Source organism: Melanerpes formicivorus, unplaced genomic scaffold (genome assembly GCF_026170545.1).
Source record: "Melanerpes formicivorus ecotype bairdi unplaced genomic scaffold, bMelFor1.0.p_v2 SCAF_87, whole genome shotgun sequence".
NCBI lineage: Eukaryota > Metazoa > Chordata > Aves > Piciformes > Picidae > Melanerpes > Melanerpes formicivorus.
The window spans coordinates 1,932,331-1,945,108 of NW_027142439.1; the positions used below are offsets into that span (position 1 = coordinate 1,932,331).

At 51.4% G+C, this 12,778-nt stretch overlaps 1 protein-coding gene across 2 annotated transcripts in view; it reads left to right on the forward strand.

The window, feature by feature from the left end:
- LCP1 (lymphocyte cytosolic protein 1) overlaps positions 1-12,778 on the forward strand; it is a 49,422-nt gene that overhangs the window by 26,164 nt on the left and 10,480 nt on the right. The window contains exons 8-13 of one of the 2 annotated variants that reach the window (XM_068165213.1): positions 3,719-3,861; positions 6,056-6,082; positions 7,104-7,199; positions 9,342-9,537; positions 12,343-12,421; positions 12,617-12,731. In XM_068165213.1, the coding sequence (XP_068021314.1) occupies positions 3,719-3,861; positions 6,056-6,082; positions 7,104-7,199; positions 9,342-9,537; positions 12,343-12,421; positions 12,617-12,731 (656 nt within the window). The remainder of the gene's footprint in view (positions 1-3,718; positions 3,862-6,055; positions 6,083-7,103; positions 7,200-9,341; positions 9,538-12,342; positions 12,422-12,616; positions 12,732-12,778) is intronic. The other variant, XM_068165212.1, reaches the window with a different exon arrangement.

Sequence of the window (12,778 nt, forward strand, 5' to 3'; positions counted from 1 at the left end):
CATCCAACCTAAACCTCCCCTGGTGCAGCTTGAGACTGTGTCCTCTTGTTCTGCTGCTGGTTGCCTGGGAGAAGAGACCAACTCCCCCCTGGCTATAACCTCCCTTCAGGTAGTTGCAGACAGCAAGAAAGTCTCCTCTGAGCCTCCTCTTCTCCAGGCTAAGCAACCCCAGCTCCCTCAGCCTCTCCTCATAGGGCTGTGCTCCAAACCCCTCCCCAGCTTTTATGTTAAAATCCCCTTCTCTCACCACCACTTCTTTCACCACCACCTCCCATGTCCCACCAGATCTGCCCTTTTCCCCACCACCACCCCGTTTTCCCCCTCTTTCTTCCCCCTCCCACCCTATTTTCCCTTTTTTTCTCCTCACCCACTCTATTTTCTCCTTTTTCCCCTCAAATCCCACAGCACCTGGGCTCTGTTGGAGTCTCCTCCCACCCCAGGTGTGGCCACTTGGCCCTCCCCACCCACTCCCCTATTTAATCCCCACCAGGAGAGGCAGCAGCCCCAAGCTGAGCCCATCTGGGCTGAGGATCCTCCTCTCCTCACTGGTGAGTGCCCCTGGTGCACACTGGGTGTTGGTGGTGGTGACTCCAAAGGCCGGGGGGCCTGGTGGCCCCCCAGCTGTTAGGGACAGGGTTGATGACTACTCCAATATCATCCACAGGTGCTGGCTGGGGCTGAGCTCCTCTGTGTGGTATCTTGGCTGGTTAAGGGTCTTGCCCCTGGCTCTGGGATGGGTGCAAAAGTGGTGATGGAGCAGGAGCTGTTTAGGCAGGGTGGAGGATGGTGTAGTGGGAGCAGGAACTGCTTTGGGAAGATGAAGCAGGGGGATGGAACAGGAGATCAGGTTGCTCAGAGCCTTGTCAAGCCTTACCTTGAATATAGTTTCGTAGTTTCATTCAGGGTTGGAAGGGACCACAAGGATCATCTAGTTCCAACCCCCCTGCCATGGGCAGGGACACCCCACACTAGATCAGGCTGCCCAGAGCCTCATCCAGCCTGGGCTTAAACACCTCCAGGGACAGGGCCTCTCCAGGGATGTGTGATTCTCATTGAGAGCTTTAGGTGGATGGATAGGCTCAGTAATCCCAGACTCCTGAATCTGGTGCTCCCAGTGTATGAAGGACATCTTACTGCTGGTGCAGGTTCAGAGGAGGCCCCAAAGATAATCAGAGGGCTCAAGCACCTTCCCTTTGGGGACAGGCTGAGGGAGCTGGGCTTGTTCAGCCTGGAGAAGAGAAGGCTCCAGGGACACTTTATAGCAGCCTTCCAGTACCTGAAGGGGGCTTCAGGAAAGCTGGGGAGGGACTGTTTAGAAGGGCTTGGAGTGATTGAGGTATCTACCAACCTTGGTGATTCTGTGACAGGATGAGGGGCAAGGGATGGAATCTTGAGGTAGGTAGACTTAGATAGGATATTAGAACTTCTTTGCAGGGAGGGTGGCAATACACTGGAACAGGTTGCCCCTTCCCTGGAGGCACTCAAGGCCAGATTGAATGAGGTCTTCCTCAACTTCTTCTGCTGGAAGATATCCCTGCCCATGGTGGGGGGGCAGGGTCTGGAACTGGAACCAGATGATCTCCAAGGTCCCCTCCAGTCCAAACCACACTATGAATCTATTAATCTCAAAGGTCTCTTCCAACATGACGCCAAGCTGTGTGGTGCAGCAGACAGGCTGGAGGGAAGGGAGGCCATCCAGAGGGACCTGGACAGGCTGGAGAGGTGGGCACAAGCCAACCTCAGGAGGTTCAACAAGAGCAAGGGCAGGGTCCTGCATCTGGGTCGAGGCAATCCCAGGCACAAATCCAGGCTGGGCAGGGACTGGCTGGAAAGCAGCCCTGAGGAGAGAGACTTGGGGGTGCTGGGGGAGGAGAAGCTCACCAAGAGCTCTCAGTGTGCACTTGCAGCCCACAAAGCCAATCAGATCCTGGGCTGCATCAGGAGAAGTGTGGCCAGCAGGGCAAGGGAGGTGATCCTCCCCCTCTGCTCAGCTCTGGGGAGACCCCACCTGGAGTCCTGCCTCCAGTTCTGGAGCCCCTATTCCAAGAGGGATGTGGAGGTGCTGGAAGGTGTCCAGAGAAGGGCCACAAGGATGATCAGATGGCTGGAGCACCTCTGCTATGAGGCCAGACTGAAGGAGTTGGGGCTGTTCAGTCTGCAGAAGAGAAGGCTCCCAGGTGACCTCATTGTGGCCTTCCAGTATCTGAAGGGGGCCTCCAAGAAGGCTGGGGAGGGACTGCTCAGGATCTCAGGGAGTGATAGGACTAGGGGGAATGGAATGAAGCTGGAGGTGGGGAGATTGAGGCTGGAGGTGAGGAGGAAGTTCTTCCCCATGGGAGTGGTGAAGCCCTGGAATGGGTTGTCCAGGGAGGTGGTTGAGGCCCCATCCCTGGAGGTGTTTAAGCCCAGGCTGGATGAGGCTGTGGCCAGGCTGATGTAGTGTGGGGTGTCCCTGCCCATGGCAGGGGGGTTGGAACTAGCTGATCCTTGTGGTCCCTTCCAACCCTAAATGATACTATGAACTGTTCTATGATTCTAAGTGATATTAGCAAATGTGAAAGCAAACTTCACTCAGGTGTGTGGAAGAGCCTCAAGTGTGGCTTGCTGGCATGAAGAATGCATTCCTACCCAACTGTTTGATCTTGCAAACTTTGATAATGCTGTGAAGATCTCCTGCCAGATGAAGGATGGCTCAGGACAGAGCTCTTCTCTTGGCATTGGATAATTCATTTCAATTGCAGTAGAAAATAATTGTTCTGTTCAAGCATACCTGGGTGTACTTCACTCTGGTCCTAATGAGTGCATTACCACAGGCAGCTCATCCTTGCCTGACTTTAGCACAGGCCACAAACTTTATGGCCATTTGCCACAACAACCCCATGCAGTGCTCCAGGCTGGGGTCAGAGTGGCTGGAGAGCAGCCAGGCAGAGAGGGACCTGGGGGTACTGGTTGATAGCAGGCTGAACATGAGCCTGCAGTGTGCCCAGGCAGCCAAGAAGGCCAAGGGCATCCTGGCCTGCATCAGGAACAGTGTGGCCAGCAGGAGCAGGGAAGTCATTGTGCCCCTGGACTCAGCACTGGTTAGGCCACACCTTGAGTCCTGTGTCCAGTTCTGGGCTCCTCAGTTTAGGAAAGATGTTGAGTTGCTGGATGGTGTCCAGAGAAGGGCAACAAAGCTGGGGAGGGGTTTGGAGCACAGCCCTGTGAGGAGAGGCTGAGGGAGCTGGGGTTGCTTAGCCTGGAGAAGAGGAGGCTCAGGGGAGACCTTCTTGCTGTCTAAAACTTCCTGAAGGAAGTCTGTAGCCAGAAGGGAGTTGATCTCTTCTCCTAGTCAACCAGCACCAGAACAAGAGGACACAGTCTCAAGCTGTGCCAGGGGAGATTTAGGCTGGATGCTAAGAAGCAGCTCTTCCCAGCAAGAGAGATTGGCCATTGGAATGTGCTGCTCAGGGAGGTGGTGGAGTCACCATCACTGGAGGTGTTTAGGAAGAGGGTGGATGAGGCACTTGGTGCCATGGTTTATTTGCTTAGATGGTGTTGGGTGATAGGTTGGACTTGATGATCTCCAAGTTCTCTTCCAACCTGGTTAATTCTCTTCTATTCTTCAGTCACCTCTCAGTCTTAGAGAATAAAACTCCAAAGAGTTGCAGTCTTTTAGAGTAGAATTACCCAGCAAGTGTTCACAACATCATTCATTTTTCCTTTTTACCCTGCTTAGCCTTGATTGCCCTTCTGAGAGAAGGAGAGAGTCTGGAGGATCTGATGAAGCTGTCTCCAGAGGAACTGCTGCTGAGGTGGGCAAACTACCACCTGGAGAACGCAGGCTGCAACAAAGTTGGCAACTTCAGCACAGATATCAAGGTATGAGGAGAACAAAGAATACTAAGAATGTCAAAATGACCAGGAATAACAGTTCAGCTGTCTTCCAAAGCCACTGTTTCATCAGACAATCCAAGCAGCTGAGGCTGCTCAGCCCAACTCAGTACATGAAATCATTTTAGTGGGGGTTCTGTGCAGTAGTATTCTTCCTCCTCCTAACCTCAGTCCTCACTGCCAGCCCCAGCACACCAAATGCCTGGGAAGTGAATGGCTGCTGGTTCTGGACATGGCACACTGGACTCTACCACTGTATTTTCACTTCCCTGCCTCTATTGCTCTTCTCCTTCCTTAATGTCCTTAAATGCCTCTTGACCTGGCTTTGTTTTGGAAAGGGCTGTAACTTACTCAGACATACAACTAGGTGTAGGCATGATCTTGCCTTCAGCACAGCACCTTGGGTATGTGCTACTCAGTCCCAGCTTTGCTACAACCCTTCATGCACCTACTTAGTATCATAGTTTCAGTCAGGGTTGGAAGGGACCATAAGGATCATCTAGTTCCAACCCCCCTGCCATGGGCAGGGACACCCCACACTACATCAGCCTGGCCACAGCCTCATCCAGCCTGGGCTTAAACACCTCCAGGGATGGGGCCTCAACCACCTCCCTGGACAACCCATTCCAGGGCTTCACCACTCTCATGGGGAAGAACTTCCTCCTCACCTCCAGCCTCAATCTCCCCACCTCCAGCTTCATTCCATTCCCCCTAGCCCTAGCACTACCTGACAGCCTCAGAAGTCCCTCCCCAGCCTTCCTGTAGCCCCCTTCAGATCCTGGAAGGCCACAATGAGGTCACCTGGGTGCCTTCTCTTCTCCAGACTGAACAGCCCCAACTCCTTCAGTCTGTCCTCATAGGAGAGGTGCTTCAGCCCTCTGCTCATCCTCCTGGCCCTTCTCTGGACACCTTCCAGCACCTCCACATCCCTCTTGGAATAGGGGCTCCAGAACTGGAGGCAGGACTCCTGGTATAAAGGGACAAGAATGGAGGCTTTCCCATCTTTCTGTAGCCTGGCAGGGAGGACTATAGTGCCTAAGTCCCATCTGCAACTGAAAGATAAATCACAGTTGTGTACACCCATATGTGCAGTTGGAAAAAATAAGGCACAGGTTTACTTCTCAGAGGTCAAGACAGAATCACCAAGGTTGGAAGAGACCTCAAAGATCATCCAGTCCAGCCTGTCACCACAGACCTCAGGGCTAAACCTTTACAGCCATTCTTTAAGTGTCTCCCAACTCACTTCTGCTATAAATAACCACTTTCTGGGTATGGTGAGAAACAAGGTAGATGTGTAAGGTCTAAAAGAATTAGAATTGCAATTAACCAGGTTGGAAAAGACCTTCTAATTCAGGTAATTTACTTTATATGTTGAAGAGTATTAGAATAGAATAAACCAGGTTGGAAGAGACCTTCAAGATCATCACGTCCAACCTATCATCCAACACCACCTAATCAACTAAACCATGCAACCAAGCACCCTGTCATTACCTAGTTAGTAAAGTCTTTAGACATGAACATGTAGCTTTGTTTTCAGTTCTTTGAGTTATTTCTGAAGGGGGATTAATATTTAGAATCAGTAAGGTTGGAAAAGACCTCAGAGATCATCAAGTCCAACCTGTCACCCAACACCTCAGGACTAACTAAACCGTGGCTTCAAGTGCCACATCCAATCCCTTTTTGAACACCTCCAGGGATGGTGACTCCACCACCTCCCTGGGCAGCACATTCCAATGGCTAACAACTCTCTCAGTGAAGAACTTTCTCCTCACCTCCAGCCTAAACCTCCCCTGGCACAGCTTGAGACTGTGTCCTCTTGTTGTGGTGCTGCTTGCCTGGGAGAAGAGACCAACCCCCACCTGGCTACAACCTCCCTTCAGGGAGTTGTAGACAGCAATGAGGTCTCCCCTGAGCCTCCTCCAGGCTAAGCAGCCCCAGCTCCCTCCGCCTCTCCTCGTCCCACACACGGAAGCCAACGCTGCATCTTGTAAAAGATTAAAAGACACAACATGTGAAATCCTTGTCTTGCTCCCACCCTTTTGCCTGCTGCTGATACTGCTGTTTGTGTTAACTTCTGTCCTTGAAAACTCTGCTTTCTCTCCCATAACTGTTGCAGCGTTGCTTTGAAACCCGCTTTAAACATCTGTTTTCTCCTTCTACATTTTCTTTGTTAAATGCCCAGAAGCCTGACTTCTACAGCATTATAAAGGTATGCATTTCTGTGTCTCTCATTTACAAGCTTCAGATCAAGCTCATTCTGATGCCTCTTTATTGTTGCTCTCCTCTTTGTGCATGCAGCACGCAGCCTTTTGGCAGGTGCCGAGCGCTCTGCAGCACATAGTATCATAGTATCAGTCAGGGTTGGAAGGGGCCACAAGGATCATCTAGTTCCAACCCCCCTGCCACGGGCAGGGACACCCCACACTACATCAGCCTGGCCACAGCCTCATCCAGCCTGGGCTTAAACACCTCCAGGGATGGGGCCTCAACCACCTCCCTGGACAACCCATTCCAGGGCTTCACCACTCTCATGGGGAAGAACTTCCTCCTCACCTCCAGCCTCAATCTCCCCACCTCCAGCTTCATTCCATTCCCCCTAGTCCTATCACTCCCTGGGAGCCTGAGCAGTCCCTCCCCAGCCTTCCTTCAGCCCCCTTCAGATACTGGAAGGCCACAATGAGGTCACCTGGGAGCCTTCTCTTCTCCAGACTGAACAGCCCCAACTCCTTCAGTCTGTCCTCACAGGAGAGGTGCTCCAGCCCTCTGCTCATCCTCATGGCCCTTCTCTGGACTCCTTCCAGCACCTTCAGATCCCTCCTGGAATAGGGGCTCCAGAGCTGGAGGCAGGACTCCAGGTGGGGTCTCAGCAGAGCTGAGCAGAGGGGGAGAATCACCTCCCTTGCCCTGCTGGCCACACTTCTCCTGATGCAGCCCAGGATCTGATTGGCTTTGTGGGCTGCAAGTGCACACTGAGAGCTCCTGTTGAGCTTCTTGTCCACCAGCACATAGATCTTTATAGGCTGGCTTAGGGATGAAACAGAGCTGGCAAATACAGCATAAAGTAGGAATCACTGTGTGCTTGCAGCCTAATTAATTTAATCATGTAGTCAGTGTAATAAAAATGAAGTATGCAGGCATGTTCAGGGGACTGCTGGCATGCACAACCTGAGCTGTAGATGCTAGGGTTGGGTTTTTTTTTGCCTCCTTCTAATTTCTCTCTCTTGTCACAGGACTCAAGAGCTTATTACCATTTGCTGAACCAAGTTGCCCCCAAGGGAGATGAAGAAGGCATTCCAGCTATTACTATTGACATGTCAGGATTAAGGGTAAGAGGAGATAAGTTGTTTATTTGGAGCCTCATTTTCTGTCTGCAGCTTGCACTGCTGGCCAGCAGAGTGGCCCTGGGGTGCCAGAGCAGCAAACTCTCTTTAGCACTGCCACACAAGCTTGTGTTTCAGAAATGCACAGTTTCCAAAGAGCTGAGTGATGTGCTTTGCCTCTCATTAGATATCATCACTGAGAATGGCTGTTAAACCACACTGATGAACTACTAACATGTAACAAGGGTGTTTAAATAGGTTGATTTGGGAATCACATCAAACTATCCCATTTGTCAACTTGAGAGAACCCCAACATTTGCCTGTCCCAGAGCCCAGGATTCTTGCTGGAACTATGTGGCAAAATTAACCTCCACTTTTCCAGTGCCTCAATAAGGCCTTGCTCAATATGGACACAGCTCAGAAAGTGACCATCAAATTAAACCCTAAAATGGTTTAACTGTTCAAGATAGAACAGATTCAGGATTGCTGGTGATGAATGCACTGACTTGAAGGTCACAGGATGCCAGGGATTGGAAGGGAGATCAAGTCCAACAGCCCTGTCAGAGCAGGACCATAGAATCCAGTGCAGGTCTCATAGTCTTGAAAGCCTCCAGGGAAGGAGACTCCACAACCTCTCTGGGGAGCCTGCTCCAGTGCTCTGTGACCCTTAAAGTAAAGAAGTTCTTCCTCATGTTGATGCAGTGTACATCCATTGCCCCTTGTCCTAGCACAGGGTGCAAGGAGAAGAGGCTGTCCCTTCCTTCTTGACACCCAGCCCTCAGATTTATAAACTTCTATTAAATACCCTCTCAGTCTGCCCCAGCTCTCTCAGTCTCTCCTCACAAGGCAGTGCTCCAGTCTCTTAATCATCCTTGTAGCCCTCCACTGGAGTCTCTCATGTAGATCCCTGCCCCTCTTAAACTGGGGAGCCCAAGACTGGATGCAGTAGTCCAACCTGTCACCTGAGACCTTGTGACTACTAAAGCTTGGCACCAAGTGCCATGTCCAGTCCCCTCTTGAACACCTCCAGGGACGGGGACTCCACCACCTCCCTGGGCAGCACATTCCAGTGGGCAATCACTCTTTCTGGGAAGAACTTTAACCTCCAGCCCAAACTTCCCCTGGCATGGCTTGAGACTGTGTCCTCTTGTTCTGGTGCTGGGTGCCTGGGAGAAGAGACCAACCCCCACCTGGCTACAACCTCCCTTCAGGGAGTTGTAGAGAGCAAGAAGGTCTCCCCTGAGCCTCCTCTTCTCCAGGCTAAGCAACCCCAGCTCCCTCAGCCTCTCCTCATAGGGCTGTGCTCCAGACCTCTCCCCAGCCTCATTGCCCTGCTCTGGACACGTTCAAGAGTCTCAATATCCTTATGAAATTTAGGGGCCCAGAACTGGACACAGGACTCAAGGTGTGGCCTAACCATTGCTGAGTCCAGAGGCATAATGACCTCCCTCCTCCTGCTGGCCACACTATTTTTGATGTAGGCCAGGATGCCATTGTCCTCCTTGGCCACCTGGGGACGATGCTGCCTCATGTTCACCCTACTATCCACCCATACCCCCAGGTCCCTTTCTGCCTGGCTGCTCTCCAGCCACTCTGACCCCAGCCTGGAGCACTGCATGGGGTTGCTGTGGCCAGTATGTAGAACCTGGCACTTAGGTGTGTTAAAGCTACAGCTTATTGGGCAAAGCTCTTCATGCAGGCACCCTGTCTCTCAGAAGCTGCTTTGAAGCTGGCTGTTTCTGTCATTTGAGCCCTGCTTCATCAGTTCTAGCCCAAACAGGACTATCTTATCTCCCTAAGACTGCCTCCTTCAGCTCCCTGGCAGGCCAGCTTCCTGGGTCCTCATTTAACACAAACACCTGCTGATTGTCAATGACCTTGGTCTTGAAGTGTGCTAAATCACCTTGCTTGCCAGTCCCACGGCCAGCTCGCTGGTTTCAGGGCTCCTTTTCCTGGGGAACATGACGGTAAGAGCGGCGTGGGGAGGCGGAGGTGAAGCCTGATTGAAAGCGCAGTCCTGCTGCTAGGACTCTGTGGGGCAGAGCTGTAAATCTGACAAACCCCTGCTATAAGCACCCCTCCCCCCAGAGAGAGGCTGTGTGGGTGCTGCAGACTGAGGCTGATGGCTGTGTTTCCCCCCCGGTGCAGGAGAAGGACGATGTCCAGCGAGCGGAGCGCATGCTGCAGCAGGCGGAGCGCCTGGGCTGCCGGCAGTTCGTCACCGCCACCGACGTCGTCCAGGGCAACCCGAAGCTAAACCTGGCCTTCATTGCCAACTTGTTCAACAAATACCCTGCCCTGCATAAGCCAGAGAACCAAGACATCGACTGGACCTCTATTGAAGGTAAGGAAAATGAGGAGTTGTGGTGGGTTGAAATTCCTCCCTCCACCCCCCTTCCCCCCGGCCCCAGCATTAGGCTGGATGTTGGGAAGAAGTTCTTCCCAGAAAGAGAGATTGGCCTTTGGAATGTGCTGCCCAGGGAGGGGATGGAGTCACCATCCCTGGGAGTGTTTAGGAAGAGACTGGATGAGGCACTTGGTGCCATGGTTAATTGATTAGGTAGGGTTGGCTGATAGGTTGGACTCGATCTCGAAGGTCTTTTCCAAGCTGGTTAATTTTCTGTTGTTCTAACATTAACTTTGCCAGACCAGCTCAGCTGGAAGCAAATGAAAGCTGTATCTAAAGGCAAAACTCCAATCCACATTGGAATGCAGTAAATATGTACAAAATATACACTCTTCACAGGTATCTACACTTAATAAACAGCACAAGAACCCCCCCTGGCCAAGGACCAGAGGAAGCTACTAGCTTCACCCTTTTTGCCCCCACCCATGTGGTTACTTGTGCCACAGTATCCCCAGCTCTGACATGGTGATGCTTTAACCTCACTTTAGCATTACAATTAACCAGGTTGGAAAAGACCTTCTAATTCAGGTAACTTACTTTACATGCTAAAGAGTGTTAGTTAGTAAAGTCTCTAAACACTAACATGTAGCTTTATTTCAGTTCTTAGAGTTATTTCTGAAGGGGGATTAACATTTAGAATCATAGAATCAATAAGGTTGGAAAAGACCTCAGAGATCATCAAGTCCAACCTAGCACCCAGCACCTCAGGACTAACTAAACTACGGCTTCAACACCTCAGGACTATCTAAACCATGGCACCAAGTGCCACATCCAATCCCTTTTTGAGCACCCCCAGTGATGGTGACTCCACCACCTCCCTGGGCAGCACATTCCCATGGCCAGTCTCTCTTTCTGGGAAGAACTTTCTCCTCACCTCAAGCTTAATCTTCCCCTGGCACAGCATGAGACTTTATGCCCTTGGGATGTACTTTCACTGCAGCCTTAACAAAATGAGGCTGCTTTTTACCTGCATGGAGCTTCTTGGGGGGGGGCCTGTTCAGTGCACAGCATGCTAAACAAAAATGTTTGTGGGGTGTCTGAACCAGTATCAGAGTATCAGTCAGGGTAGGAAGGGACCACAAGGATCAGCCAGTTCCAACCCCCCTGCCATGGGTAGGGACACCCCACACTAGTATGGACTACTGAGCCTGCTTGTGAGTTGAAAGTGGGGTTGATCTGGCATTCCCCTTCATTTAGCATATCACTTGAAAATTAGGGCTTGCAGAACCCTGCTGCCTTCTTGCTCTGCATTGGGGTCAGGACCACCATGGTGTGGATCATTTCCTGAGCTTCAGGTCCTCCTGGGTTGCCCAGGGAGGTGGTAGAAGCCCCATCCCTGGAGGTTTTTAAGGCCAGGCTGGTTGTGGCTCTGAGCAACCTGATGTAGTAAGGTCTCCCTGCCCATGGCAGGGGGGTTGGAACTGGGTGATCCTTGAGTTCCCTTCCAGCCCTAACAATTCTATGGTTCTCAGCCTCACAGTGAAACTGTGCTAAGGCACAGGCTGTTCTCAAATCCTTGAAGACCTTTCAAAGCCAGTCTGCCCATAATACTGTAATACATAAGGCATGAAGAAATGCTACCTGCTGCACTGTGCTCCCTTGTTTCATGTCAGCCAGTGTCTCCTGCTGTTTATGGTTCAGTGCACTGTAAAGTCAGAGTTATGGTTTCATCCCAAGACACTTTGCTGGAGTGTAGTGTTTTACAGGTCTGTTGTTGCTCTCTGCAACTACCTTAAGGGAGGTTGTAGACAGGCAGAGGCTGGTCTCCTCTCCCAGGCAACCAGCACCAGAACAAGAGGACACAGTCTCAGGCTGTGCCAGGGGAGGTTTAGGTTGGAGGTTAGGAGGAAGTTGTACACAGAGAGTGATTGCCCATTGGAATGGGCTGCCTGGGGAGGTGGTGGAGTCACCATCATTGGAGGTGTTCAGGAGGAGACTTGATGAGGTGCTTGGTGCCATGGGTTTGTTGATTAGGTGGTGTTGGGTGATAGGTTGGATGCAATGATGAGAGCTCCCTAACAGAGAGGGACCTGGGGGTGCTGATTGACAGCTGCCTAAACATGAGCCAGCAGTGTGCCCAGGTGGCCAAGAGGGCCAATGGCATCCTGGCCTCCATTAGGAACAGTGTGGCCAGCAGGAGCAGGGAGGTCATTGTGCCCCTGGACTCAGCACTGGTTAGGCCACACCTTGAGTCCTGTGTCCAGTTCTGGGCCCCTCAGTTTAGGAAAGATGTTGAGTTGCTGGAAGGTGTCCAGAGAAGGGCAACAAAGCTGGGGAGGGGTTTGGAGCACAGCCCTGTGAGGAGAGGCTGAGGGAGCTGGGGTTGCTTAGCCTGGAGAAGAGGAGGGAGGCTCAGGGGAGACCTTATTGCCCTCTCCAACTCCCTGAAGGGAGGTTGTAGCCAGGTGGGGGTTGGTCTCTTCTGCCAGGCAACCAGCACCAGAACAAGAGGACACAGTCTCAAGCTGTGCCAGGGGAAGTTTAGGCTCTGGTGAGGAGAAAGTTCTTCACTGAGAGAGTCATTAATCATTGGAATGTGCTGCTCAGGGAGGTGGTGGAGTCCCCATCCCTGGAGGTGTTCAAGAGGGGATTGGATGTGGCACTTGGTGCCATGGTCTAGTCATGAGGTCTGTGTTGATAGGTTGGACTCGGTGATCCTTGAGGTCTTTTCCAACCTTGGTGATGCTGTGATCTTGAAGGTCTCTTGCAACCTGGTTTATTCCATTCTACCTGTTGCTTTAGGTGAGACAAGGGAAGAGAGGACCTTCAGGAACTGGATGAACTCCCTAGGTGTTAATCCACGTGTGAACCACTTGTATAGGTAAGAGGAGGTGGTATTGCTCATCGAGAGGATAAATGTAGCCAATAATTGCTTACAAAACCACTTTTTGACCCTATAAGAATATACACTTCCTTTTTTTTTTGTGAGGAAACTAAGTTTCCCTCTACTAAGAGTTGACTTTTCCTCTGTTCTTTGGGCAATGATGCATCTTTTTGTTGTTGTTGTTGTTTGCAGTGACCTATCAGATGCCTTGGTTATCTTCCAGCTCTATGAAAAGATCAAAGTGCCAGTGGACTGGAACCGAGTGAACAAACCACCATATCCTAAATTGGGTGGCAATATGAAGAAGGTAGGAAGAGCTGGAGAGTTGCTTCAGCAGTGATTCCTTATCCTCAG